The sequence below is a fragment of the Erinaceus europaeus genome, chromosome 15 (assembly GCF_950295315.1).
Source record: "Erinaceus europaeus chromosome 15, mEriEur2.1, whole genome shotgun sequence".
Lineage (NCBI taxonomy): Eukaryota > Metazoa > Chordata > Mammalia > Eulipotyphla > Erinaceidae > Erinaceus > Erinaceus europaeus.
In genome coordinates, this window is record NC_080176.1 from 22749095 (window position 1) to 22775507 (window position 26413).

At 57.3% G+C, this 26413-nt stretch overlaps 1 protein-coding gene across 1 annotated transcript; it reads left to right on the forward strand.

The window, feature by feature from the left end:
• The first annotated feature begins 308 nt into the window (after positions 1–308).
• WIPI2 (WD repeat domain, phosphoinositide interacting 2) lies at positions 309–16694 on the forward strand. The gene is made up of 12 exons (XM_007525057.3): positions 309–555; positions 4758–4840; positions 11000–11169; positions 11283–11379; positions 11450–11547; positions 11671–11763; positions 11983–12053; positions 13772–13879; positions 14370–14534; positions 14872–14979; positions 15731–15861; positions 16119–16694. The coding sequence occupies exons 1-12, from the start codon at positions 482–484 to the stop codon at positions 16229–16231; spliced, it is 1311 nt and encodes a 436-aa protein (XP_007525119.1). The 5' UTR covers positions 309–481; the 3' UTR covers positions 16232–16694.
• The last annotated feature ends 9719 nt before the right edge of the window (positions 16695–26413 follow it).

Below are 26413 nucleotides of genomic sequence, written 5' to 3' on the forward strand. Positions count from 1 at the left end.
TGGCCGGTGCTAAGCCTCAGTTTTCAAATCTGTAAATTGGGATACAATAGCCCGCGGCGGTGGGGAGGGGTTGCCGCTCGAATCGATGCTCTCGGCGCTCGGCGCCCGGCACGAAGCCTGGCGTTCGGCGGGCCTCCGCCTGGGAATAATAAGGCTGGGGGCTGAAGCCCCTCCCGAGCGCATGAGCAGTCTGCCCCCACGCCCCCGGCGTCCTCACGCGTGCGCGACTTCTACCGGAAACCCCGCCCAGGCCAGAGGTGAGGGGGTGGGAGCTACGCGCAGCGCCTGCGCAGTGGGCGCCCGGGCGTCCGAGGGGCGGGATCGCGCAGGCGCGCAGGGCGCCCCGGCTCCGGAGCATAAACAAGAGCGGGTCCGGGATGAGGCGGCGGTTGATCCCCGGGCAGCGAGCGGCGGACAGCGAGGCGGCCAGCGGGGCCCGGCGCCGACCCTGAGCGCTCCGACCCGCCGTCCCGCGCCCACCATGAACCTGGCGAGTCAGAGCGGCGAGGCCGGCGCCGGCCAGCTGCTGTTCGCCAACTTCAATCAGGACAACACGTAAGGCCGGGCGGGGGTCAGCGCACCGGGTCTCGGGGTCAGAGGTCAGGGGGTCAGGGTCCAGAGACTGGGGCGGGGTCAGGGGCTGGGACTGATCAGGGCCCAGGGACTCGGGGTCAGGGGTCGAAGCCCAGGTAATTGGGGTCAGGGGCCAGGGCCTCGGGGTCACGGATCAGGATCCAGGTTCTGATCATCAGGTGTCAGGGGCTGTGGGTCAGAGGTCAGGGCCTAGGGGGTCGGGGCCAGCGTTCTGGGGCAGGGCATCAAAGGATGGGGGCTGCCCAGAGACTAGAGATGGGGGGTGTCAGGGACTAGGATTCAGGGGATCAGAGGTCAGGGAATGGGAAGTCAGTAGCTAGGAATCAGTGAGTCAGGGAATGGGGGTCAGGAGTCAGCAGTTAGGAATCAGGGAGTGGTCATAGGCTAGCAATTGGGGTCATGGAGTGAGGGTCAGGGGTTAGGAATCAGGGTCATGGAATGGGGGGTCGGGCTAGGAGTCAGGTGGTCAGGAAATGGTCAGGGCTCAGTGACCAGGGGTCCCACATGAGTGCTCTGGCCCACGCCTCCCCATGTCCCGGGTCAGGTTGGGGGGGGCGCTGCTTGGACACCCTCAGCACTGCCTTGGCGCTCGGTGATGGAGACATAGGATGTGTCCGCCCCCAACCCAGGGCTCTCTTCCTGGGGACCTCACAGGCAGAGCTCTGAGGGGCGGCCAGTGTCCCCGCCAGTGACCTGCCCCCTCTGCACCGTGCAGCAGGTTGCTCCCCCGAGTCCCGCCTGCCCTCCTTGAGTCTGGCACCTGTCTCTTCCTCATCTTGGGGTCCTCCCCCCACACACCCATTTCCTGTTCTCCCACCTCTAAGTTCTCGTGGGGACTTCTGAGGCCTCCTGAAGCGAGAAGCAAAGCTCTGCAGTGATCCAGGCCTCTCACCTGGAGCTGCTGAGCCGAGGGGAGAGAGCGAGAGCAAGAGAGCAAGCCCCCTCGGGGATGAGGATTTGGGGCGCTCTCTGTCCAGACCCAGCTGGGTGTGGAGCCATTTGTTGGGGTGGCCTGGAGGCTGGTGCAGAGGAGTGATGAGTGATGGCCTCAAGGGAGGAGAGCCGTCCTGGGGCGTGAGTAAGAGGAAGTGACGTGAGAGGAGGTGGCCAGGGCTGGCCAGAGTGAGTGCAGGAGCATTGGATGAGGGGTGGCACTCATGCTTCCCATCAGCCCCTGGGCTGTGCCTTCAGACTCTGAGCTCCGTCCTCTGTGGGAAGCCGGGGCGCACAGGTGGGGGACGGGCACCCACTCCGGTGTGGAGGGAAAGGCGGGCTGGGGGTCACACCTCCCGCTGCCATGTGGTGGAGCGGGGCTGTGGGGCATATGAAGCCAGACGTGAAGCTGCAGCCCTCCCAGGTGACAGCCCCGGGGCTGCCGAACCCCTGTGCCGACGGTCTGGACCAGCTGTCCCAGTGCTCGCTGGGCCCACTGGGTTCCAAGGGTCCTGGAGGGAAGCCGGCATCTCAGGCCCGCTGTGATTTGGGGCTTGTTTTCTTTATTTCTTTTTTTTTTTAGAGAAAGAAATTGGGGAGGAAGTGGGGGGTGGGAGACACCTACAGCTCTGCTCCACCACCCCTTGTGAAGCTTCCCCACTGCTGGGGGGTCCAGGGCTTGAACCCAGGTCCTTGCGCACTAAAGCATGTGCCCCTGTCCATGGAGCCCCGGGGTTTGTTCACGTCCAGCAGGTTGGAGAACTGCTGAAGGCCTTCCTGCTGCGTGTTCAGGATTTGTTTTGTTTTTTTGTTGTTGTTTTGTTTTAATTGCCACCAGGGTCGTAACCAGAGCTCAGTGCCAGCGCTAAGAATATACACCTAGCAGCCATTTTTATTCCTCCCTTCCCCATTATGTTTTATTTGATAGGACAGAGAGGAACTGAGAGGGAAGGGAAAGACAGCGAGACACCTGCAGACCTGCTTCACCGCCTGTGAAGCCTCTCTCCCATGCAGGTGGGGAGCCGGGGGCTTGAGCCTCAGTCCTCACACATGGTAACGTGTGCACTCTACCAGGTGTGCCGCCTCTTGCCCCCCATCACCCACTTTCTCAGTGTTTTGGTCTCTGCTCATTTGGAGTGAGGGACAGTCAGAGGACCCCACCCCCGTGAAAGCATTCACCACCCTGCAGTCCTGAGCAGACAGACAGACGCATGTACCCTCTGCCCACCAGCCCTGCACTTGCCAGTCTGAGAGACGACTTCTCCCCGAGCCAGATCCCGTGTAGGCATCTTAGGGAGCAGAAAGGTCGGGTCACAAGCGAGCTTGCTTAAGTGATCAGCTCAGGGCCCGAGGGCTGCTCATCTGGTAGAGTGCACACTTCACTGCAGTCACTGACCTAGGTTCGAGCCCCAACACTGCCTGAGAGAACCATGTATGGCGGGTGCTATGGTGTCTGGCAATCTCGCCCTCTCTTTCTGTTTCTCCTTTTTCTCTCTCTTTTACTCTTATTTATGTATTGGATAGAGATGGAGAAATTGGGGGGGGGGGCTAATAGGGAGAGAGACACCTGCCGGCCTGCTTCACCAATTGCAAAACCACCTCCCGTGCAAGTGGGGCCGGGGCCTGAACCCGGCTCTGCTTGGTGTGACCCACGCTTGTTTCTTACCACTCGTGGTACCTGGTCAGTTTTTTTTTTTTCTTTCTTTTTTTAAGTTGTACTTTTATTTCCTTTATATTTTTTTATTTGCTTTTTTCCCCTCTATTTTCTTATTTATTTATTTATTTATTTCCTCCTCCAGGGTTATTGCTGGGCTCGGTGCCTGCACCATGAATCCACCGCTCCTGGAGGCCATTTTTTTTTTCCCCTTTTGTTGCCCTTGTTGTAGCTTCGTTGTGGTTATTATTATTGCCCTTGTTGACGCAATTCGTTGTTGGATAGGACAGAGAGAAATGGAGAGAGGAGGAGAAGACAGAGAAGGGGAGAGAAAGATAGACACCTGCAGACCTGCTTCACTGCCCGTGAAGTGACTCCCCTGCAGGTGGGGAGCCGGGGGCTCGAACCGGGATCCTTACTCCGGTCCCTGCGCTTTGCGCCACATGCGCTTAACCCACTGCGTCACCGCCCGACCCCCTCCCCTCTATTTTCTTTTTACCAGAGCACTGCTCGGCTCTGGTTTATGGTGGTGCAGGGGGACTGAACCTGGACTGAAAGCACAAGTACAATGGTCTCTTTGCAGAACCTTTATGCTGACTCCCCCCACCCCTATCCAGTGGGTTTTGTAGACCCTGGGATTGAAATGCCCGCTGTCGTGTTTGATGTCCCAGACAAGTCTCCGAATGCCCTGAGGAGCTCTCCTGGTGCACACGCCCCAGAGGCAGCACTCTGTCAGTGTGGGCGCAGCCGAGAGCCCAGACCCAGCCATGTGGCACCCCTGGACCCCCCCCCCCAGCTCCCCACACCTTTCTGCACGTGGCCACCAGGCCAAGGGGTGGTGGGGGCACTGCTGTGCTGGCTGTGCTGGGTGGGCACGCTTAGGTAACCATGGTCAGCCCTGCACCCTGGCCTTCAGTGGGCTATGCAGGGCCCCCTCCCCCTGCAGAGGTAGCAAGCCCGCAGTCCCAGAAAAAGTGGGAGTCGGGGTGCTTAGAGCCATGGCCTCCTGACAGCCCTGGGTGCTGAGACTTGGCTGCCTTTTCTGCCTTCCTGGGTGTGTCTTCCTGGGCTTCTGCTCGTCCTTGGAGCACTTTTCAGCACCCCCTTCCCGGCGACCCCTGCCCCCACCTGCTCGCAGCAGGGTCAGCCAGGGCTTCCCTGTAGAGACAGCAGAATCTGGCTTCTGCTCAGACTTCCAGGACCAGCTGTGGCCATTTTGGGGGTGTCGCGCATTTTCCTGGGGTGCCCTTCTGTGCATGTGGAGGAGGTGGGCAGCCCGTGTTTTCATTCGCTTAGTGACCCCTGGCATGAGCCCTGTTTTTGCTTGGTTGCAACCCCTTGGCCTTTGGCATCTGCGTCCCCTGCGTGGCACCGCCACCCACCTCCCGGCCCCACCACCCCGTCTCTCTGCCGCTCACCCGAGGGGCAGGCGCAGTGTCCCGGCTCCCTGTACGCCGCCCCGGCTGGAGGTACCTTCCGTGGCTAGTCTCTGCTTGACCTTGAGAAGGCCGCAGGGCTGGCCTCCATGCCACCCTGGCCCTCACCTCTGTCCGTCCTGTCCTTGTCCCTTCTGCAGGTCGCTGGCCGTCGGCAGCAAGTCTGGCTATAAGTTCTTCTCACTTTCATCTGTGGACAAGCTGGAGCAGATCTATGAGTGTAGTAAGTGCTGTCCCACCCCCCCAAGGCCCGGCCACCACGCTCCAAGTGCACTGAGCTTGCTCGGACCCCCAGGGGCCCACCAGACCCTCCTCACACTCAGTCATTTACAGTGTGACTTCACACGGGTGCCCAGCCACGTACGCATGTGCGTGTGCACGTGCAGTAGTGCTTGCTGAGTTTGCAATGGTACATGTGGACCTCCCACCCGCAGAATGTGCCAGAAAGCAGGAGCTTGCCACGTGTAATGGGCGAAGGTGGAAGTGACCGCTGGTCCACGCGCAGAGGGTCAGTGCCCTGTCCCCGTGACGGTGTTGTGCAGTGTAGATGCCACGTCCACCTTGGGGTCTGGCGGCTCTGTCCCGGGCCTGAGGACCTGGGAGCCGCCCTCCCTGGAGAAGGCCGCCCTTCAGAGGTGTCCACGCCTTTGGGGGCTGCGCTCACTCCCTGGCAGCCCCTGATGCCAAGTGTCATGCAGTATGTCCTGGGCCGTGTGCCCAGCGTCCTGCCCATTTCTGACAGGATCCGTGATCCTGGAAGCCGCCGGCCTGGCTCCTCTGCCTGAGCCCCCGGGAGGCCGTCCCGATGGCACATTGCTTATGAGAGGGTGGGCGTGGGCGTGGAGGAAGACTGACTCGGACCGGGTCACAGTCTGAGAGCAGCACTGTGCCGACTGTGATGTGAGACTCAGCCTGAGAAGGGCCCGAGGGCGCCCCGGTCTGGTCCTCGCGCTTCCTGGAGTTGAATCAGTGTAGCAACTGGACGTTTCCTTACCGGCTTGCGGTGCCTGTCTTTCCAGGGACTTCTGTGGACAGGAAGCAGAGTGCACGTTACCATGCACGAGGACCAGGATTCAGGCCCCCAGCCTCCACCTTCAGGGGAGAGGCTTCACAAATGGTGGATCAGGGCTGCGGGTGTCTCTGTCTTTCTCCTTCTCTCTTCTTCCCTCTCAGTTTCTGTCTCAATCAAAAGCAAAAGGGGGAAAGGCAGGGTGGGCATGGCCTTGAGGGGTGATGGGTCTACAGTGCAGGCGCCTGGTCGTAGCCACAACCCTGGTGACAGAAAAAGCGGTGGTGGCGTGCCACTGAAGCTCGTAAACCCCTCTGCTTCCTTTTTCCGCGGCCTTTTATGGAGGAGATAAAAGGTCTCCTTCACGACTCAGCCTCGTCCAGAGAAGAGCCCCAGCACCAGGGCGGCCAGGCCCCAGGCAGGCAGCCTTCAAGTGGGGCCCGGCCAGCCGGCAGGTGCTGGGGAACCAGCTGTGACAGCTTCTTGCTCCTTTTGTGTCAGCAGACAGACAGAAAACCTTTGACCAGTGGCTCCGCGAGGTTCTTCTCTTGTTTTTTCTCTCCCTGCTGTCAGCATCTGCACCTTCCGGAAGCTCTCCTCCGAGTCCTTCTCCCTCCCCGGGCGCACTCCTGTGTCCCCGCGATGTCTAGACTGTGCCACTGCACCGTGACTGCCCAGGAGGGGACAGTGGGAGGACACAGGACCAGAAGGCATGGGCATCCGGGTTCCATCCCAGACACCACTTGTGCCTGAGCGATGTTGTGATTCTTTTTAAAATCTGTTTGTTTATTGGACGAGACAGAAATTGAGAGGGGAGGGGGAAATTGAGAGACACTTGCACCCCTGCTCCACCGCTCGTGAAGCTTCGTCTCTCTGAAGGTGGGGACCAGGGGCTTGAACCCAGGTCCTTGCAGACTATGTGAGTGCTTGGCCACCTAGCCCCCTTCTGATCCTTTCTCACTCTCCAGAAAAATAAGTAGCTAGCACTGCACTGCGATTCGGCCATGTCAGGCAAGACAGAGGCTGTGCATGTCTGTCAAGTATTTGATGAGGGACAGAGGGGCCGAGAACCAGCTCTGGCACGTGGTGGCCCTGGGACCGAACCTGTGGCTTCAGGCGTGCAGATCTGCTGTGCTGCCACTGTGGGCCTCCCCCACACACGTGTTCTCTGTCCTTTCTCCTTCTGTCATCACTGGGTCAAAAGGCAGAGATAGAAAGGAAAGGCGGGGAAGATGGCTCAGACACTTGCACTTCAGTGGGGGCCACGCTCAGGCCTGGGTCACACACACAGTCCGGCAGTCGCCCTGCCGCTGCCCTTCCCGCCCTCCCCTGGAGGCCCCTGGCGTGGCCAGGGCGGAGCACACACTCTCAAACCAGCTCTCGAGCGAGGCCTCCACTGCCTCAGATACGCTGCCCAGCCTGCGTTCTCGTTCTCCTGTCCGGCACATTCTGGCCCCACAGTCTGCTTTCTTCTGCTGTACCCTGTCCTTTACCATCATTTTCCCCAACCAGAGCCCTGCTCAATTCTGGTTCGAGGTGGTATCGGGCTGAGCCTGGGACTCCGGTCCCCTAGGCATGAGAGTCTGTGACATTCCGGCTGGCCCTCACCCAGCCCAGCCCCCCTGCTCTTTTTTTTTTTTTAAGGTTTTATGTATTCATGAGCAATGATAGGAGAGAGAGAAAGAACCAGATAACACTCTGGTACATGTGCTGCCATGGATTGAACTCGGGACTTCATGCTTGAAAATCCAAAGCCTTATCCACTGCACCACCTCCCAGACCATCCCCCTGCTATTAAGAGCTTTCATTCCGAGCGGAGGGTCAGAGCCTCCTGCCAGAGGAATGGGTTCAGCATGCGTGTGCCCTTAAGAGTTCTGGGCGGGGGGTGTGGGGGGACATGGGCAGCCGGAGCTCAGCAAGTGTGAGGCACCCACTCTGAGAGGCTGCTCAGGAGAGGAAGGGCTCCTGAGAAGAGATGAGAGCTCGGCAGGTATCCCCCCCAACCCTGGCCACCTCAGGGCCTGCTGGACCCCACATACTGGGCACCGGCCTTGGCATGGAGTGCTGTGTCCAGCTGGGGGCCCACGTCCCTGTCTCCGACCTCCCGCACCTGACCTCAGCATGTTAGTGTGGTGTCTCTTCTGGGGACTGTCACGTCCATGTCACAGGGGCATGTGCCAGCTCCCACCTCCTGGCTGAAGCAACCTCACCAGAGGCCTGGGAGCAGCTCTGGGCCTGCAGACTTGCCCACCTCCTCCTGGCTGCCTACCTACCCACACCCGCCTCGTCCCTGCTGCACAGTGTGTGGGGCTGTGCGACGGTGTTGTGTCTCCCGGGGGTGGGCCGAACGAGCTTCGGCTGTGGCCGTGAGCCGAGTGTCCAGGGGCCACCAGGGCCTGTTCCTTCCTCGGTGGAGCTTGGGGGTTGGAGAGGGCTGACCCTCGTTCTACTGCTGTCTCACCAGTCACGGCCGCACGGCGGCTTCCTGGAGGTGGAAAGGTGGAGTAGACAGATAAAGGTGTTTTCTTTTTTCTAATTTGTTCACAAGAGAGAAGAGAAGCAGAGGTCAAACTCAGTCCTCATGCGTGAGAGCCTGGACCCCGAGATAAAACTTTCAGTTGCCAAACGTTGCCAGACATTGTGGACTGCTAACTGAGCCATGTCTCTCCCTGTCTCTGTCTCTCTGCTGCTGTGGCTCCCTTTTAATTTCCTGTTCTCCCCTTGGTGTGTTTCCGCCTGGGGCCGCTCGGTCTCTGTGCACCTGGAGGCCTCTTCCCAGGTCCCTGGCCTCCGGGTCCTGTGCACACCGCACCCCGGGTCCACCCTTCTTCCTGCTGGGGGAGCAGCCTGCCTGTGTGCCTGGTCCCCCCAGAGGCCTACAAGGAAGGGGAGTGGACCAGCAGGAAGTGAGGTTTGCTGAATCCAGGTGGGGAGTGAGGGCTGGCACAGCTCAGCCCCTGCACCCACCCCTGTCGTAGAGTCCAGGTTCCAGCCGGTTGAGAAGCAGGGTCCTGCATGCTGGTCCCCCGCCGCCCCCACACACTCTGCTGTCCTCACTGGGCCACATCTGTCCAGGAACCCAGCTCGGGCCCTAGAGGGAGAAGGGTGCAGATGTCCTGGCCCCCGGTGTGTGTGCTGCCAGCCCCTGCAGTTCAGCCCGGAGGGCCCCGTGACAGCGGCAAACACTGCCTGGTGGCTGCTCCCGTCCCCTGGTCCCCTGTGAAGCGGCCCCTGTCAGCCATCATTGTCTGGAGAAGGATCTCTGTGTGGCTCCTGCCGCAAGTGAAGGTGCCCCCACAAGCGTGCTGTGCCACTCCTCCGCCCCCCCATGTCCCATCCCCAAGAGCCAGCGCCCCCTCCCCGCCCCCCTGCAGGCCTTGGGCTCCTGTGTCCTGGCAGCCATGGACTCGGGCATTTCCCCGTCCACATCAAGTGCGGCCGACGAGCACAGCCAAGCGCATGGCCAGGGTTCCCGCAGCTGCCCCACTCGGACACTGCCTGGCCTGGCCGGGGTATTGTTGTGGTCATCCTTGCAGTTCTGCCCTGGGTGGTGTCATTAGCACATTTGTCTTTTGTTAATGTGTTGGGTATTATTACTATTATTGTTGTTGTTGTTACTACCACCAGAGCCCTGCTCAGCTCTGGGTTGGGATTGAGCCTGGGAGCCTCAGGCAGGAGAGTCTCTGCCAAAACCACTCTGCTGTCTGCCTTCCGCCCAGAATTTTCCTTTTGCAGTCCCTTTCCCCTCACTCTGACCTGTGAGGTGGGGTGGCGTCCTGCCTCGGCCTTGCTGCCCCGGCAAGACTGCTCGGTGTCCCCTGTGTGGTCCTGGATACTCACGGCTTTGCCCCCTCGGGGCCGTTTCCAGGAGGCACAGGGCCTGCGGGGCTGCCCCCAGCACAGGTACCCACTGCACCAGGAGAACTGATGCCACCAGGTCTGCTGGCCGCCTCCTGCCAGGTGGGGTGCTGTCGGCTCCTCCACCTGCTGGCCCCCCAGCTCCGGGGCAGGCCTGCTTCAGCAGTGCCGACACTCACCCAGAGCCAGGCAGCACAGAGACTGGGCCCCGGGTCTGGGGAAACTCCACCTGCTCCCAGCCCCGTGTGATTCAGGGGGTCACCATTCAGTTTTGCGGCGGGGCTGAGCACTGAGGACTGGCCGAGTGGGGAGCGAGATCCTTATTCCCCACTGACTCCACCTGGAGGCCAAGGAGGCAGTGCATGAGTTCTGGGAGAAGCCCAGGTTTGCATGGACCCTTAGCGTCAGGTGCTAAGGGCTGCTAAGGGCAAGAGCAAGGTGACAGTCTGGCTGAAGTGTCCTAACTTAAATTTTATTCTAGAGGGGCCTGGTGGTGGTGCACCTGGTTAAACGCATGTATTACAATGTGCAAAGACCTAGGTTCGAGCCCCCCAGTCCCCACCTGCAGAGGGAAAGCTTTACAAGTGGTGAACAGGACTGCAGGTGTTTCTCTGTCTCTCTCCCTCTCTGTCACCCTCTTCTCTCTTGATTTCTGGCTGTCTCTATCCAATAAATAAAGATAATTTTTTTTAAATTCTAGGGAGTGGGGCGGTAGCACAGCAGGTTAAGTGCACGAAGCACAAGGACCGGCTTTAGGGTCCCGGTTCGATCCCATAGCTCCCCACCTGCAGGAGTTCACTTCACACTATCTTGCTCTCCCCCTCTCTGTCTTCCCATCTCTCTCCATTTCTCTCTGTCCTAACAATGATATCAACAACAATAATAATAATAATAATACACCAAGGGTGACAAAAGGGAAAATAAGTAAATATAAAAAAAAATGTTTTAAATAATAAGTAAAAATAAAATTTATTCTAGCTAAAGACAGCTGTTGAGAAGGATGGGAGGAGATGGAGGGGGAGAAAAGAGAGAGGAGAGACCCCTACAGCCCTGCTTTACCACTTGCGAAGCTTCCCCCTGCAGGTGGGGACCGGGTGCTTGAACCCGGGTCCCTGCACATTGTAATGTGTGCGCTCAGCCAGGTGCACTCCTGCCCACCTCTGGAGTTAGGGTCCTTAGAATCTGGTTTCCAAGGAGCCCACCCCCGGGGCACCTCCCTGCTCTGGACACCCAGGCATGTGGTGCCCGACCGCAGTGGGAGGGCCTGGGGTCGAGGACAATCTGCCAGGGCCACAGGGCCTCTGGGTGACGCAGGAGCCCTGCACGGCTGTCTGTGCCTAAGTCACGGGTTACACATGTGTGTCTGTGTGTACATGTATGACAGTGCCACACGGGCCATTGCCTGATGCCCCCTCCCAGCCGACGAGGACGTGTGTGCGCGTGTGTGCGCGCGTGTGTGTGTGTGTGTGTGTGTGTGTGCACAGGCGTGAAAGCAGGCCCACCCGCTCCCCGCAGCCGACACGGAAGACGTGTGCATCGTGGAGAGGCTGTTCTCCTCCAGCCTGGTGGCCATTGTCAGCCTCAAGGCACCCCGGAAGCTGAAGGTCTGCCACTTCAAGAAGGGCACAGAGATCTGCAACTACAGCTACTCCAACACCATCCTGGCGGTGAAGCTCAACCGGCAGGTGAGGCCTCCTCCCTCCTGCCCATGCCGGGGCCGTGAACACAGGTCCGGGGGGTCAGGAAAAAGAGGGGACAGACAGACGCTGGGCTTCACTGTGGCACCCCCCGCCCCCAGAGGCTGATCGTGTGCCTAGAGGAGGCCCTGTACATCCACAACATCCGGGACATGAAAGTGCTGCACACCATCAGGGAGACGCCCCCAAACCCCGCAGGTGAGCAGGCGGCCTGGGGGCCGGGGGGCTGAGGTGTGGACTGCAGCCCACTGAGCCACCCTCCCACCAGGCCTGTGTGCGTTGTCCATCAACAACGACAACTGCTACCTGGCCTACCCAGGCAGCGCCAGCATCGGCGAGGTGCAGGTCTTTGACACCATCAACCTGGTGAGCCTTCTGACCGCCCACCCCCTGCCCTTTGTCCTCTGGCCTTTGCCCCTGCCTCCCATCCCTGTCCCCACCCCCGTCCCCTGCCCGCCGGCCCCTCCCATGAATTGGATGTCTTCACAGAGGGCAGCCAACATGATTCCTGCGCACGACAGCCCACTGGCGGCTCTGGCCTTTGACGCCAGCGGGACCAAGCTGGCCACAGCGTCCGAGAAGGTGGGTCCCCGCGGGTGGGCGGGTTCCTGATGACCCCTGTCCCCTTCCCGTTCCTGCCGCCTCAGGCCCCTAACTCCTACAGCATTTCCCAGCCTGTGCAGGGCAGCCACATGCAATGGCCCAGGGATGCTGCCGCGTGACTCGCCATCTGTCCCACGTAAGAGCCATGGAAAGAACTCACCTCACTCACTTGGCTCATGTTCTTCTCTCCTTACACAGGGGACCGTGATCCGGGTGTTTTCCATTCCAGAGGGACAGAAGCTCTTTGAATTTCGGAGAGGGGTGAAGAGGTACTGTGGGCGTTGGGGCGGCTCTACAGTGTCTCTCAGGGTTTGGTCCTCTGTTGTCTGCTGCCATGGGTGGTGGCGGGCTCTCCACAGCAGACGGCAGTCCCGGTGGCCGCCCTCCACCCGGCACTGCTCTCCTCTGCTTACAACCCAACCACACCACCAGCCCCAGGCAGTTCCCGGCCCCTGTACACCTTTCTGGAACCTTCTGAGTGAGCCCAGAGCTCTGCACCCTGGGTGCACGGCACCACATGGGCTGAGGTCCTGGCTTTCCAGGCGACGATGCCAGGGTCTGATGGCTCCAGAGTCCTATGGTGCCTTTTTTTTTTTTTTAATTGGATAGAGACAGAAATTGAGAGGGGAAAAAGGGAAAGAGAGATACCTTTCAAATTAGTGTTTATGAGTGTCCACTGGATAAATGCCTAAGAGTGGTATTGCTGCATCACCAGGTAATTTTATAGATATAGATATATAATTTTTTTTTTTTTTTTGCCTCCAGGATTATCACTGGGGCTTGGCGCCTGCACCACGAATCCACTGCTCCTGGAAGCTATTTTTTTCCCTTTTGTTGCCCTTGTTTTATCATTGTTGTGTTTATTACTATTGTTGTTATTGCTGTCTTTGTTGTTGGATAGGACAGAGAGAAATGGAGAGAGAAGGGGATGACGGGGAGAGAAAGACACCTGGGAGTCAGGCAGTAGCACAGTTGGTTAAGCGCAGGTGGCTGCAAAGCACAAGGACCGGCATAAGGATCCCGGTTCGAGCCCCCGGCTCCCCACCTGCAGGGGAGTCGCTTCACAGGCGGTGAAGCAGGTCTGCAGGTGTCTGTCTTTCTCTCCCCCTCTCTGTCTTCCCCTCCTTTCTCCATTTCTCTCTGTTCTATCCAACAATAATGATATCAGTAACAACAATAACTATAACAATAAAAAGGGCAACAAAAGGGAATAAATAAAAATTTTTTTTAAAAAGACACCTGCAGACCTGTTTCACTGCCTGTGAAGCGACTCCCCTGCAGGTGGGGAGCTGGGGCTCGAACTGGGATCCTTGAGCCAGTCCTTGCGCTTTGTGCCATGTACACTTAACCCACTGTGCTACTGCCCAGCTCCCTATTTTTATTTGTTTAAGGACTCTCCATACATTCTTCCAAAGGGGCTGCCCTGCAGGTGGTGACCTGGGGCTTGAACCCAGGTCTTTGCCCATGGTAGCATGTGCGCTCAGCCAGCCATGCCTCCACCCAGCCCCTGCAGTGGCTGTTTTCACTCTGGGGTCATCGCTGGGGCTCGGTGCCCACACTATGAATCTACAGCTCCTGGAGTCTGCTTTTCCCTTTTTCTTTATTCTCTATTTTATTTGATAGGAGGGAGAGATGTTGAGAGATGAAGATTCAGAGAGGGACTCAGAGAAGGAGAGACCTGCCTCACCATTTGTGGAGCGCTCCCCCTGCGGGTGGAGAGCTGGGGGCTCGAACCCAGATCCTTACCCGAGTGCTTGCGCTTAGCACTATATGTGCGTGGTGGCTTTCAAGATACTCAGAGAGGCTTGGCAGGCAGCTCCACAGCTCTGCTCTCGCCCGTCCCTTCTCATGTCTTGAGTGTCTCGGGGACTCTGCTGGCTGCTCTAAGCCCAGAGATTTCTGCTGAGGGTCCCTGGGGAGGGCTGGCGCCTCTAGCTGATGGAGCACGTCTGCTATTTGGGGTGACTCCTGCCCCGTCTCCCCGCAGGTGTGTGAGCATCTGCTCGCTGGCCTTCAGCATGGATGGCGTGTTCCTCTCAGCGTCCAGCAACACAGAGACGGTGCACATCTTCAAACTGGAGGCCGTGAAGGACAAGTGAGTCTCCGCACACAGAGAGACATGGGGCTTTCTGGCCCGCACACAAGGGCGGGAGTGTGGCGTGGGCCACGGGGAGGGAGGCACAGGCCCGTGGAAGTGCAGGCACGGCCGGCACTCGCTGTCTGGCAGGTTGTGTCGCTGCTGTGTGGGTGGGGGGTGGGCTCTAGAAACACAAGGACCCTCTCCCCCACGTCTCCCGCAGAGACACGTTCCCTCAGAGATGCCAGGTTGGCAGCCTGGGAAACCATAGGTGGAGAGTTGGAGCTTAGGAGCCGAGAGGCCAGGGGACCCCCATGTGACCGGCCAGCGGGGCCTGGAGACTGACGGCACCCAGGGCTGACCCCCAGAGGCCTCGCCTGCAGACACTGCAGAGGCCGTGGCTCCCACCCCCTCCCAGCAGCATGAGGAGTTCTCCCTGGGCGCTGGCAGGGTGGGCAGACCTGTTGGGTGGGCCTGTCTTATCCTCCTGTCCTCCCCTCCCCCGCAGGCCGCAGGAGGAACCTACCACCTGGACCGGCTACTTTGGAAAGGTACTGATGGCGTCCACGAGCTACCTGCCCTCACAGGTCACCGAGATGTTCAACCAGGGCCGGGCCTTCGCCACCGTGCGCCTGCCTTTCTGCGGCCACAAGAACATCTGCTCGCTGGCCACGTGAGTGGGCGTGAGCGTGGGGGCCCGTGGGTTCCCGGCACCTCGACGACAGTCCACACGGCCTCTGCCAAGTGCGTCTGCAGGCGTGGACTGCCTTAGTGGTGCTCAGGCCTCGAGCGCAGGAGTGCCACTGCATCCAGGGTGTGGGGTGGCCACGTCCTCCTGACCCTCGTGTCTATGCTGGGGGGTTGCCGTGTTCCCTGAGCCTCTGCCATCCTGGCACAAGCTTGCCTGTCATCTGAGCGGTGGTGGCTCATCCCGGGGGCTCCGGGGACCCCGCAGACCTGGCAGAGGCTGCTGGGAGGACGCAGCCTCAAACCTGCTGCTCTTCTCCCAGAATCCAGAAGATTCCCCGGCTGCTGGTAGGCGCCTCCGACGGCTACCTGTACATGTACAACCTGGACCCCCAGGAGGGGGGCGAGTGTGCCCTCATGAAGCAGCACAAGTAAGCCCCCACCCAGTGAGCCCTGCCCACTGGGGGCACTGCTGGGAAGGGTGGCAGGTGCACCAGGGTGCCATCAGGAGGACCCAGGTTTGAGCACAGTCCTGGCGGCACTGGGGGAAGCCTCAGGGCTGTGGCCTCTGGGCTCAGCAGCAGAACACAGGGCTTGTATGACGAGGCCCTGGATTCCGTCCCGCTCCTCACGTGCCCGCGCTCCTGCTCCCTGTCTCTCGTAAAAACGACTTTTTGCTGTACTTTCTGAGGTTCGTTGCTATTGCCATCAGGGTTTATTGCTGGGATCCAGTGTCTGCACTGAAAATCCACTGCTCCTGGCATCCATTCTTTCTTTCTCTTTTCTTCTTTCTATTTTATTTGATGAGGCAGAAGACAAGGGGGGTTATAGAGGGAAAGAGACACTTGCAGTCTTGCTTCACCACGTGTGAAGTTTCCCCCTTGGGGCTCGAACCCAGGTCATTGCACACTGTGATATGTATGCCACAGCCCAGCCCCGTGCAGTCCGCCCAACTCCCCAAAATGTTAAATGACAGAAGGAGGCGGTTTGGGGAAGCCGCGCCTCAGGGTCTTCTGTGCCCCCCAGAAGCTGCTGTTGCTGGTAGTGCTGGGGGCCCTTGCTGCCAGCTCCCTTCCTGCCACCAAGCCTGAGAGAGGGCTGTCCTCTGGAGCTGTCCTGTCTCCCTGTGGGAGGTGCCCCACACTCCCGCCTCCAGCCCCCTCACACACTCTCCTCCCACAGGCTGGATGGCAGTATGGAGACCACCAACGAGATCCTGGACTCGGCCTCCCATGACTGTCCCCTGGTGACACAGACCTACAGCACACCCACCGCCAGGGGTGCCCACGCACCAGCATCACCCACCAGGCTTGGTGAGGGTTGTGCCTCGGGGTTGCCGGGCTGTGGGGGCCAGGTCTGCGGGAGCCCAGCTTTATGGAGGAGCGCGTGGCAGGGAGCAGCGCGGGGGGCCTTCTGGGAGAGACCCTTGGGGTCAGAGGCAGGAACACAAGTGCAGATGTCTGCCATGTCCTGTCAGATGCCCAGAGCCCCAGGAGACTCTGTGCCTGTGCAGACAGCCCCACCCGGGCTGACCTGTGTCTCCCGTGTCTCTCCCTGTGTCTCCTCACAGCCTACACGGAGGAACTGGGTGCCGTAGGCGGAGCCTGCCTGGAAGAGGAGGCCAGCGCCTTGCGGCTGGAGGAGGAGAGTGAGCAACCCCCCATGGTCCTGCGGACGGACTGAGCAGCCATGGAGCCCGACGGCGGGGCGTGTGTCACACTGCCACAGCTGCTGTGAACCGATGAATTCTGACCCGACTTGGGGAGAGGACGGCAGAGACTTGACAAGCAAACACAACAAACCGAGACCGTAGCCCTAGTCCACCCCACGCTGTGGGGAAATACGTGGTTTTCTTTCAGTGCTTCTGACCCTGCTTACCACTTTAGCTTTCTGTCGGTTTTTCTCTTTCTTGCCAAAACTAAATGTTTGGTGAAGCCCCGGGACCCGCTTTGCATGCTTGAATGTGCCAAGCCAGCGCCCGCACGGAAGCAGACACGGGGATGAGGTGGCGGCCGTGGAGGGTTCCAGGGGCCAAGGCCAGACCTGCTCCCACAGCCCCCTGGGCCTGTCAGGGTAGGGGCATCGGCCGGCCTCTGGGGCTATTACCTCCATTTTATTTTGTTAATTAAATTCTTTCCAAATTGGATTATTCTGGGGTGTCTTCCATGATGGGCTGCTATGTTCCCAGTACCCAGGGATCTGGCCTCGCCCTTCCTGAGTGGCTGGTGGTTTTGGGGGGCCCATCTCTGGGCCTTGAATGACAAGTCGGTGCTGGTGGCCAGTCCTGTCTCTGTATGCCCAGAACAGACAGCAGGAGCCCAACAGGGCGTGGGGACACCCCCCCTCAGGTGCCAGGTGCCTTTTCTCCCGCTCAGCTTGCCCAGCTCTGGGGAAGCCAGCGCACAGCCCCAGGGTTTGCCCAGTTCCCTTCTCTCTCCACAGAAGTGAAACCTCTCAGATACCTCAGCCCCGCGTTCCACACCAAGGCTCCTGGCGGGCAGCACGGGAGCAACAATGCTGGCCTGGAAGATGGTTCTAGAGGCTCTGGACTCAGCGGCTGCAGGTGGATGTGGAAGGCCAGCAGGCAGTACCACGCATCTCTCTCGGCCATCCCAAGCCCTTGCCACAGTGGCCCGGGGTGAGGGGAGTAGACCCACCTGCCCCACAGCGCCAGGGCACCCATGGCCTTCTCCCTGCCCCGGAGACAGACAGGCCCAGCTCCGGCCTCCCCACAACCAAAGAGAACTAACTGCACGTGCGGCCTCGACCATCACCTGGTGTCGTCCCCTGGGCTGGGCAGTCCCAGAAGGTGGGTTCCTGCCCTCCACGGGGCTCACTAGTCAGCTAAGTGTGGCCCAGAGGTGTCTGCGCCCAGCGGGTAATGTTCCCTGCTGGGCTGGAGCGTCCTCACTGGCCACTGTCGCTGCCACCCTGCTCCTGGACTCCAAGGCCTGCACCTGGGGAGGCTACCAGCTGGGACCCTGCCTCCAGCCCCACGGCCACAGTGCTGGGACCAAGGCTCTGCGGACTCCCAAGAGAGGGCTCCATGCCCACTCCACCTGGCCAGGGGGACAGGAAAGAGGAGAAGCCCCATCTGCAGGCCACTGACAAGGGAGGGGGGCCACGGGCAGCGTGAAGGGCCCCCGTCCTGCCCATCTCAAGTGTACTTATTGCCCAGGGCACACAGGCCCTCTCCGTGTGGTGGTGGGGTACCCCATTTTTGCAAGTGGACTTCTTCCCAAAAGCACGTGGTCTGCTGTGGAGTCTGAAGCACAGAGTGAAAAACACAAGACTGGACTTGGGGTGCAGGCCCCACTTCCCTTCCCTGGGGTCTGCCCAGGAAGCCTTTCACTGGAGAAATTAAACCTTACAGCTGGGATGGGGAGGCCTGCTGCTTGCTCTGCGCCTCTTCACACTTCCCCCCACACACACACACAGGTATGGGGGTGAATGGGGCAGGGTCGTCCATTTTAAAGATCATCTAAGGGGGGGGTGATGGCACAGCGGGCTAAGCACACATGATACAAAGTACAAGGACCGATGTAAGGATCCTGGTTCGAGCCCCTGGCTCCCCACCTGCAGGGGAGTCACTTCACAGGCAGTGAAGCAGGTCTGCAGGTGTCTGTCTTTCTCTCCCCCTCTGCCTTCCCCTCCTCTCTCCATTTCTCTTTGTCCTATCCAACAACTGCAGCAGCAATAACAACAAGGGCAACAATTTGGGAAAAATGGCCTCCAAGAGCAGTGGATTCATAGTGAAGGCACCGAGCCCCAGTGATAACCCTGGAGGCAAAAATAAGTAAATAAATAAAGAGCATTTATGACCCCAGAGGAGCGGAAACCAGACCCTGGGCACCTGAGTGGCAGTGACGGGAGGCTGCCACTGATGGGGGCGGGGTTGACTCCCAGCCAGGCCCCAGCTGCAGGGCTCAGCCGGAGTCAACTGGGACCTGTAGGCCCACCCTCCTCACCATGACCCCACCCTGGGCCCCCTCATTGTTCCCCCACCTCAAGGAGACAAGGGGCGGGGGATGTCACACCTGGTTGAAGATACACATGACAGTGCACAAGGACCTGGGTTCGAGCTGCTGGTCCCCACCTAAAGGGAAGGTTCACGAGTGGTGAAGCAGGGCTGCAGATACTTCTCTGTCTCCCTCTCATCTCTACCTCCCCTCTCAGTTTATCTGTCCTATCCAATAAGTATTTTTTTTAAGATTTTATTTATGAGAAAAATAGAAGAATCAGGCATCACTGGCACACGTGCTGCCAGGGATCGAACTCAGGGCCTCATGCTTGAGAGTCCAAAACTTTATCACTGTGCCACCTCCTGGACCACCAATAAGTATTTTTTAAAAAGTATTAAGAGGGGGCTCTCCCTCTCTCTCTCTGCCTCCAGTTGCTGAATCCACTGCTTCTGGTGGCCTTTTTTTCCCCCTTTTCATTCAATAAAACAGAAATTGAGAGGGCAGGGAAGAAAGACACCCGCAGACCTGCTTCACTGCTTGGAAGAGTTGTCCCCTGCCTACCCCATAGGAGGGGAGCTGGGCCTCAAGCCTGGGTCCTTGGCGCTTTGTACTATATGCACTGAACCGGGTGTGCTACCACCCCCTTTACTTTCTTTTTTTTAAATTATTGTCACCAGGGTTACTGTCACTGGTGCCAACACAATGAATCCACCACTCCTGGCGGCCAATTTTTAAAAATTTTTTAAATTTTTTTATTAAAACAGAAAAATTGAAGGGGAGATAAGACCTGCAGCCCTGCTCCACCGCTCGTGAAGCTCCCCCTACAGGTGGGGACCGGGGCTCACACCCAGGTCCTTGCCCACGGAAAAGTGTGCTCTCCACCCACTGAGAGGTGCAGGGTGGAGGGGCGCACTGGCTGTGTGTCTGCCTAGCGGCTGTGTCCTGGGCCACCCCAGCTGCCATGTTTTCATCATTTTAGCACAGGGAACAGGGCCTATCTCCTGCCTAGAGCCTTGTTAGATTTCTAACCTGCTTGGCCGTGACACCAGCTGTACAGTGTTCACTGGTGTCCCTGTGACAAGTCTGCACCAGACCCGGTGGCTTCCAGGGCCCGACACACTCCCCCATCCCCACACCCCCCGCTTTGCGGGGAGAGACATAGAGCCCCCATGGCACTGCTTCACCATCTGTGGGGCTCGAACCCAGGGCCTCAGGTGTGGGAAGGCATGTGCTCCTGGGTGATCACCTCCTGGCCTCCCGGCATGTGGACGTCTGTGTGAGCAAGTGTCCATCTGTGAGTGTGGGCTCCACGTGGGACTCCACGTGGCCGTGGGGGCAGGGTCTTTGTGGGCCACTGCGCAAACGTCCTTGGGCAGGCTGGAGTGGGGGCAGAAGTGAAGTGGCCCAGGCGTGAGGCACCTGGGTGGCATGTCTGAGCACCTCGGGGCTGCCCCATCCCCCAGGCCCTGGCACGAAGCGGCTGGGCGAGTCACGAGACTAGGGCCCCATGTCTGGCAACGCCAGCTCTGGGCTGTCTCCCCACCCTGTTGTCATGGAATTAACAAAACGGACAGAGGTTAACAGCAGACTCCCAGGGCTACAGCTGCCGCCGCCTCGATCTGCTCAACTCAAGTCTTCCTGGGCACTGCGGAGCCAGTCAAGACTTTTCCAGGGAATTGGGCAGTAGCACAGCAGGTTAAGTGCACGTGGTGTAAGAATCCTGATTCAAACCCCCGGTTCCCCGCCTGCAGGGGAGTCGCTTCACAGGTGGTGAAGCAGGTCTGCAGGTGTCTATCTTTCTCTCGCCCTCTCTGTCTTCCCCTCCTCTCTCCATTTCTCTCTGTCCTAATAACGGCATCAATAACAACAACAATAAAAAACAAGGGCAACAAAAGGGAAAATAAGTAAAGACTTCCAGGGACTTTCTCATGGGGAAAGGGGAAGGGTGGAGGTCAAGTGCGGCTGGATCCAGGGCCTCAGAGAACAACTGCAGCCCCTTCAGACAGGTGGCTGTGATGTCACCTTCCCAGGTTCAGGGAAGAGACCCAGAAGTGCCCGGGACAGCTCTGGAAGACAAGGCTGGTCCCAAGAAAAGTACCATGATGCCCCAGCCATGGCTGGCTTCCCGTGGCGCAGAAGCTTCCCACGCCCCGGGCAGGGCCTCCCACCGCCTCCATTGGCATCGCCTTGCTGTGCATGGGGCCCCAGGCTCAAGTCCCAGCACCTGTGGGAGCAGCAGAAATGGCACAGTAGTAGCCAGGGGGTGGTATGGTGTGTTTCCTCTCTTGCTCTCCAGCTCTCTTTCCTGTTAAATAACAAGACAATGGGTGGGGTTGTAGCAGGGGGCACTGTGCCCCCCTCACCATCACTCTGTCAGTAGCCATTGTCACCTGCCTCTTCACCCAAGGGCCCCAGAACATCGAAAGGAGACCTGTGCCCTTCAGGACACCCCGGGGGCATGGTGGTGGCCTCTGGTCCGTGAAAGCACAGTCACAGTCACGGTCTGGTGGGGAAGAGGAGGGACAGACAGGGACAAGTAGGGTGGAGTAAGGAAGGGAAGCCCTCTGTCTGCCTCCATGTCTGTCTATCTCTCTGAGCCACCCAGAGTGTCAGCTCCAGGTTCCCTCTGGCCAAGAGAGGTGGCAGCAGCTGAGAGAGCCAAGGCTGCTGGGACACTGGGGGGGGGGGGGGGGCGTGTTCTCTCCACAGGACAGATGGCTCCCAGGCCGCCCCCGGAAGCAAACACTTTCCCTGGTTACCCACTAATCTGCACACAGCTCTGTGTAAACACAGCACTGGGTGCTGCCTGGAGGGAGGGTGTGTGTGTGGGGGGGGGGGTTCCTTTGTGCCAGGGAGGCTGGAACTGTTCAGCTACCCTGCCTGGGGCCTGGGGGAGCTGGGGCAAACCCTCCCCAGCTGCTGGGCTAGCAGTTAAGGTGCAGCTCAGGCAATGGCCAGGCTCACGGTAACAAGACCCCTGAGCTCTGTGGGTCTTGGCGGTTCCAGTGGAGGGGGTGGCTGGCTCGGGTGCCTGCTCTCCTGAGGCTCCAGGTTTGATCCCCAGCTCTGTATGGCAAGAGTCCTGCGCCCCACCCCACCCCGGCTTCTCTGTCTCCTTCAAAACTGCCCATCTCACACAAAGTAAATAAATCCTTCCTTTTCCTTTTTTTTTTTTTTAATAAACGGGGGTTGGGGGGTCTGGCAGTGGTGCACTCAGTTGAGTGCACCCGTTACCATGTGCAAAGACCCGGGTTCAAGCCCCGGCTCCCCACCTACAGAGGGGGGCTCCACACACAGTGAAGCAGGTCTGTATGTGTCTCTGTCTCTCTATCTCCCTTTCCCCTCTCAATTTCTCTTTGTCCTATCCCATTAAAACAAATAACAAAATAAATGACTAAGTAAGGGGATGTGTCCAAGCTCCTGGAGGAGGGGCAGAGGATGAAGCTTTGGGGAACTCTCAAGTCTGAAGTTCTGAGTTCCATCCCTAGCAGCGCCTGTGCCAGAGGCTCTGCTCCTCAATCTCTCTCTCTCTCCCTCTCTCTCGCTCTCGCTCTCGCTCTCTCCTTCCCTCCCTCCCCTTCTCTCTCAGTTTACTCACTAGTAAATAAATAAAATATTTCCAAAAAATAAGAATAAAGGGTCCACACAGGAAAGGGTGGGGGAGAGGTACTGGTGAGGCTGGGTCCTGTAGGGGTGGGTGGGGGGAGGACTGGCCTGGCTCTCTGACCCTGACCGCACAGGCTGATGGGAGAGCCAATGGCTCCCAATGACTCAGCCCAGGAGAAATGAGGTTTGGTCTCTGCAGGAGGCAGATGGCCCTGAGCACAGGGAGGGCTGAGGGCACCGGGGCTCTCCTCCCCACACCCATGCACTCAGAAGGCTAGAGAAGCCTGCTCCTGGAGACAGAGAGAGAGAGAGGGAGGGAGAGAGGAGACACAGATGGAGAGAAGGCAGAGGCAGAGCACTCTCTGGCACACGTGATGGCAGGGACTGAACTACAGCCTCGGGTGTGTGAGCCCTGAGCTCTCCCGCTGAGCAGCCCAGCCTGCTGGTGCCCGCTCTGGTAGCAAGCTGTCAGCCCCACCCCACCATCGGCTGCCCACCTCACTCCTTCTGCATCTCTCACAAGGGCTTTTAATGTCCCCCTCGTGTTTATTTTTTTTATTGGCCTTCTTTCAAAAATTGTTTTATTTATGTGTTATTGCACAGAGACAGAAATGGAGAGGGAAGGGGGAAATAGAGAGGGAGAGAGACAAGAGGGTCGGGTGGTGGAGCGCCAGGCTAAGTGCACATAGTGCTAAACCCGTACAAGGATCCAGGTTGAGTGCCCACTCCCCACTGGCAGGGGTCACCTCACAAGCAGTAAGCAGGTCTGCAGGTGTCTCACTGTCTCCCTCTCTATCTCCCCATCTCTCTCAATTTCTTTTTTAAAATATATGTTTTAAGTTTCTCTTTTTGTGTGTGTTTTCTTTATTGCATAGAAACAACTAGAGTCGGGAGTCAGGTGGTAGCGCAGCGGGTTAAGCGCAGGTGGCGCAAAGCACAAGGACCGGCATAAGGATCCCGGTTCGAACCCCCGGCTCCCCACCTGCAAGGGAGTCGCTTCACAGGCGATGAAGCAGGTCTGCAGGTGTCTATCTTTCTCTCCCCCTCTCTGTCTTCCCCTCCTCTCTCCATTTCTCTCTGTCCTATCCGACAACAACGACATCAATAACTACAACATTAAAACAACAAGGTCAACAAAAGGGAATAAATAAATATTAAAAAAAGAAAAAGTATTTTTTAAAAAAAGGAAACAGCTAGAAATCAGGGAGGGGAGGCAGAAACAGAGAGGGAGAGACAGAAAGACACCTGCAGACCAGCTTCACCACTTGCAAAGTTTCCCCCTCGCAGGTGGGGACTGGGGGCTTGAACCCAGGTCCTTGCACACTGTAACATGTGCATTAACCATGTGCCCCACCACCTGGCCCCAAAATGTCATTTTGTTTGTTTTGTTTTTGAGAAATATTATTACTGCATGCAGGATATAAATGGACAGTTATTTCACTCTTCTTCTTTTTTCTTTTTTTTTTTTTTTTTTGCCTCCAGGGTTATTGCTGGGGCTCAGTGCCTGCACCACAAATCCACTGCTATTTTTTGGAGGCTATTTTTTCCCTTTTGTTGCCTTTGTTTATCATTTTTGTGGTTATTATTGTTGTTGTTATTGATGGCATTGTTGTTGGATAGGACAGAGAGAAATGGAGAGAGGAGGGGAAGACAGAGAGGGGGAGAGAAAGATAGACACCTACAGACCTACTTCACCGCCTGTGAAGCGACTCCCCTGCAGGTGGGGGGCCGGGTGCTCAAACCGGGATCCTTACGTTGGTCCTTGTGCTTTGCGCCATGTGCACTTAGCCCGTTGCGCTATCACCTGACCTCCCTACTCCTCTTCTCCTCCTTCTCCTCCTCCTCCTTCTTTTTTTACCAGAGCACTGATCAGCTCTGGCTTACGATGGTATAGGGGAATTGAACCTGGGACTTCAGAGCCTCAGGCCTGAGAGTCTCTTTGCATAACCATTATGCTATCTATCCCTGTCCCTCTGTCAATTTCTCTCTGTCCTGTCCAATAAAATGGAAAAAACAGCCACCAGGAACAGTGGATTCATAGAGCAGGCACTGAGCCTCAGCAATAACGCTGGAGGCAAGAGAGAGAGGGAGAGACTTGCAGCCCTTCATCACTGCCTGTGAAGCTTTCCCCCTGCAGGTGAGAACCAGGGCCTTGAACCCAGGTCTTTTCACATGGTGATGTGTGCACCCAATTGGGTGAGCCACCACCCGGCCCCTCCTCTGCAGGTTTATAGAGAGCATCCCAGGAAGTGGCACGGTGGACAAGGCATTAGACTCTCTAGTATGTGGTCCCAAGCTCAATCCCTGGCATTGCATGTGCCAGACTGATGCTCTGTTTCTCTCTATTAATAAAGACGTCTTTTAAAAAGTGTCTAGGGGGGGGCCGGGTGGTGGCGCACCTGGTTGAGCGCACACGTTACAATTGCAAGGACCCAGGTTCGAGCCCCGGTTCCCCACCTGCAGGGGAAAGCTTCACAAGTGGTGAAGCAGGGCTGCAGGTGTCTCTCTATCCCTCCCTTCCCTCTCGATTTCTGACTGTCTCTATCCAATAAATAAATAAAGATAAAAAAAAAATTTTTTTAAGTGTCTAGGGAGTCCGGTGGTAGCGCAGCAGGTTAAGCGCACGTGGCGCAAAGCACAAGGACCGGCATAAGGATCCTGGTTCGAGCCCCGGCTCCCCACCTGTAGGGGAGTTGCTTCACAAGTGGTGAAGCAGGTCTGCAGGTGTCTTTCTCTCCTCCTTTCTGTCTTCTCCTCTTCTCTCCATTTCTCTCTGTCCTATCTAACAACGACGACATCAACAACAACAATGACTACAACTACAATAAAAATAAAATAAAATAAAATAAAATAAAATAAAATAAAAAGTGTCTATCGGGTGTTCCGGGAGGTGGCGCAGTGGCTAAGGCACCAGACTCTCAAGGACGAGGTCTCGAGTTCGATCCCCAGCAGCACATGTACCAGAGTGATATCTGGTTCTTTCTCTCCTCCTGTCTTTCTCATGAATAAATAAATAATTTCTTTAAAAAAAAAAGTGTCTATCAGGAGTCAAAGGTGGTAGCGCAGTGGGTTAAGCACAAGAACTGGCATAAGGATCCCAGTTTGAGCCCCTGGCTCCCCACCTTCACAGGCGGTGAAGCAGGTCTGCAGGTATCTCTCTTTCTCTCCCCCTCTCTGTCTTCCCCTGCTTTCTCCATTTCTCTCTGTCCTATCCAACAATGACAACATCAATAACAACAATAATAACTACAGCAATAAAACAACAAAGGCAACACAAGGGAATAAATTAATTAATTTTTTAAAAAGTGTCTATCTGGCCGGGTGGTGGCACACCTGGTTAAGTGCACATGTTATAGTGCACAAGGACCCGGGTTCAAGCCCCTGCTCCCCACCTACATGGGGAAAACTTCACGAGAGGTGAAGCAGTGCTACAGGCATCTCTGTCTCTCTCCCTATCTCCCCTACCCCTCTTGATTTCTAGTTGTCTCTATCCAAAAAATAAATAAAGATAATAAAAAAGTTTTTATTTTTATTTTTTTATTTAAGAAAGGATTAATTAACAAAACCATAAGGTAGGAGGGGTACAATTCCACACAATTCCCACCACCCAATCTCCATTTCCCACCCCCTCCCCTGATAGCTTTCCCATTCTCTATCGCTCTGGGAGCATGGACCCAGGGTCATTGTGGGTTGCAGAAGGTAGAAGGTCTGGCTTCTGTAATTGCTTCCCCGCTGAACATGGGCGTTGACTGGTCGGTCCATACTCCCAGTCTGCCTCTCTCTTTCCCTAGTAGGGTGGGTCTCTGGGGAAGCGGAGCTCCAGGACACATTGGCAGGAATAAAAAAGTTTTTTAAAAGTGTCTATCATGTTTCTTTTTTTAAATTAAAAAAAAAATTTTTCTTGCCTCCAGTTATTCCTGGGGCTCGGTGCCTGCAGTACGAATCCACTACTCCTGGAGGCTATTTTCCCATTTTGCTGCCCTTGTTGTTGTGCTTGTTGTAGTTGTTATTGTTGTCACAGCTGTTGTTGTTGTTGGATAGGACAGATAGAAATGGAAACAGAGAGGTGAAGAGAAAGATAGACACCTGCAGCACTGCTTCACCGCTTGCGAAGCAACCACCTGCAGGTGGGGAGCCAGGGGCTCAAACTAGGATCCTTAAGTTGACCCTTGTGCTTTGTGCCACGTGTGCGTAACCCACTGCGCTACCACCCGACTCCCGTCTATCATGTTTCTAACTGGGACTATTGCAGGCAATTTTGTCTACTGTGTTGCCATCTTGAGTGAATATTTGTTTT

Bases quoted from the DNA above. Each gene is read 5' to 3' on its own strand.
- WIPI2 (XM_007525057.3), top strand. From the start codon at position 482: ATGAACCTGGCGAGTCAGAGCGGCGAGGCCGGCGCCGGCCAGCTGCTG. The intron at 556-4,757 runs GTAAGGCCGGGC...TCCCTTCTGCAG, and splicing joins AACTTCAATCAGGACAACAC to GTCGCTGGCCGTCGGCAGCA. The intron at 11,548-11,670 runs GTGAGCCTTCTG...ATGTCTTCACAG, and splicing joins TCTTTGACACCATCAACCTG to AGGGCAGCCAACATGATTCC.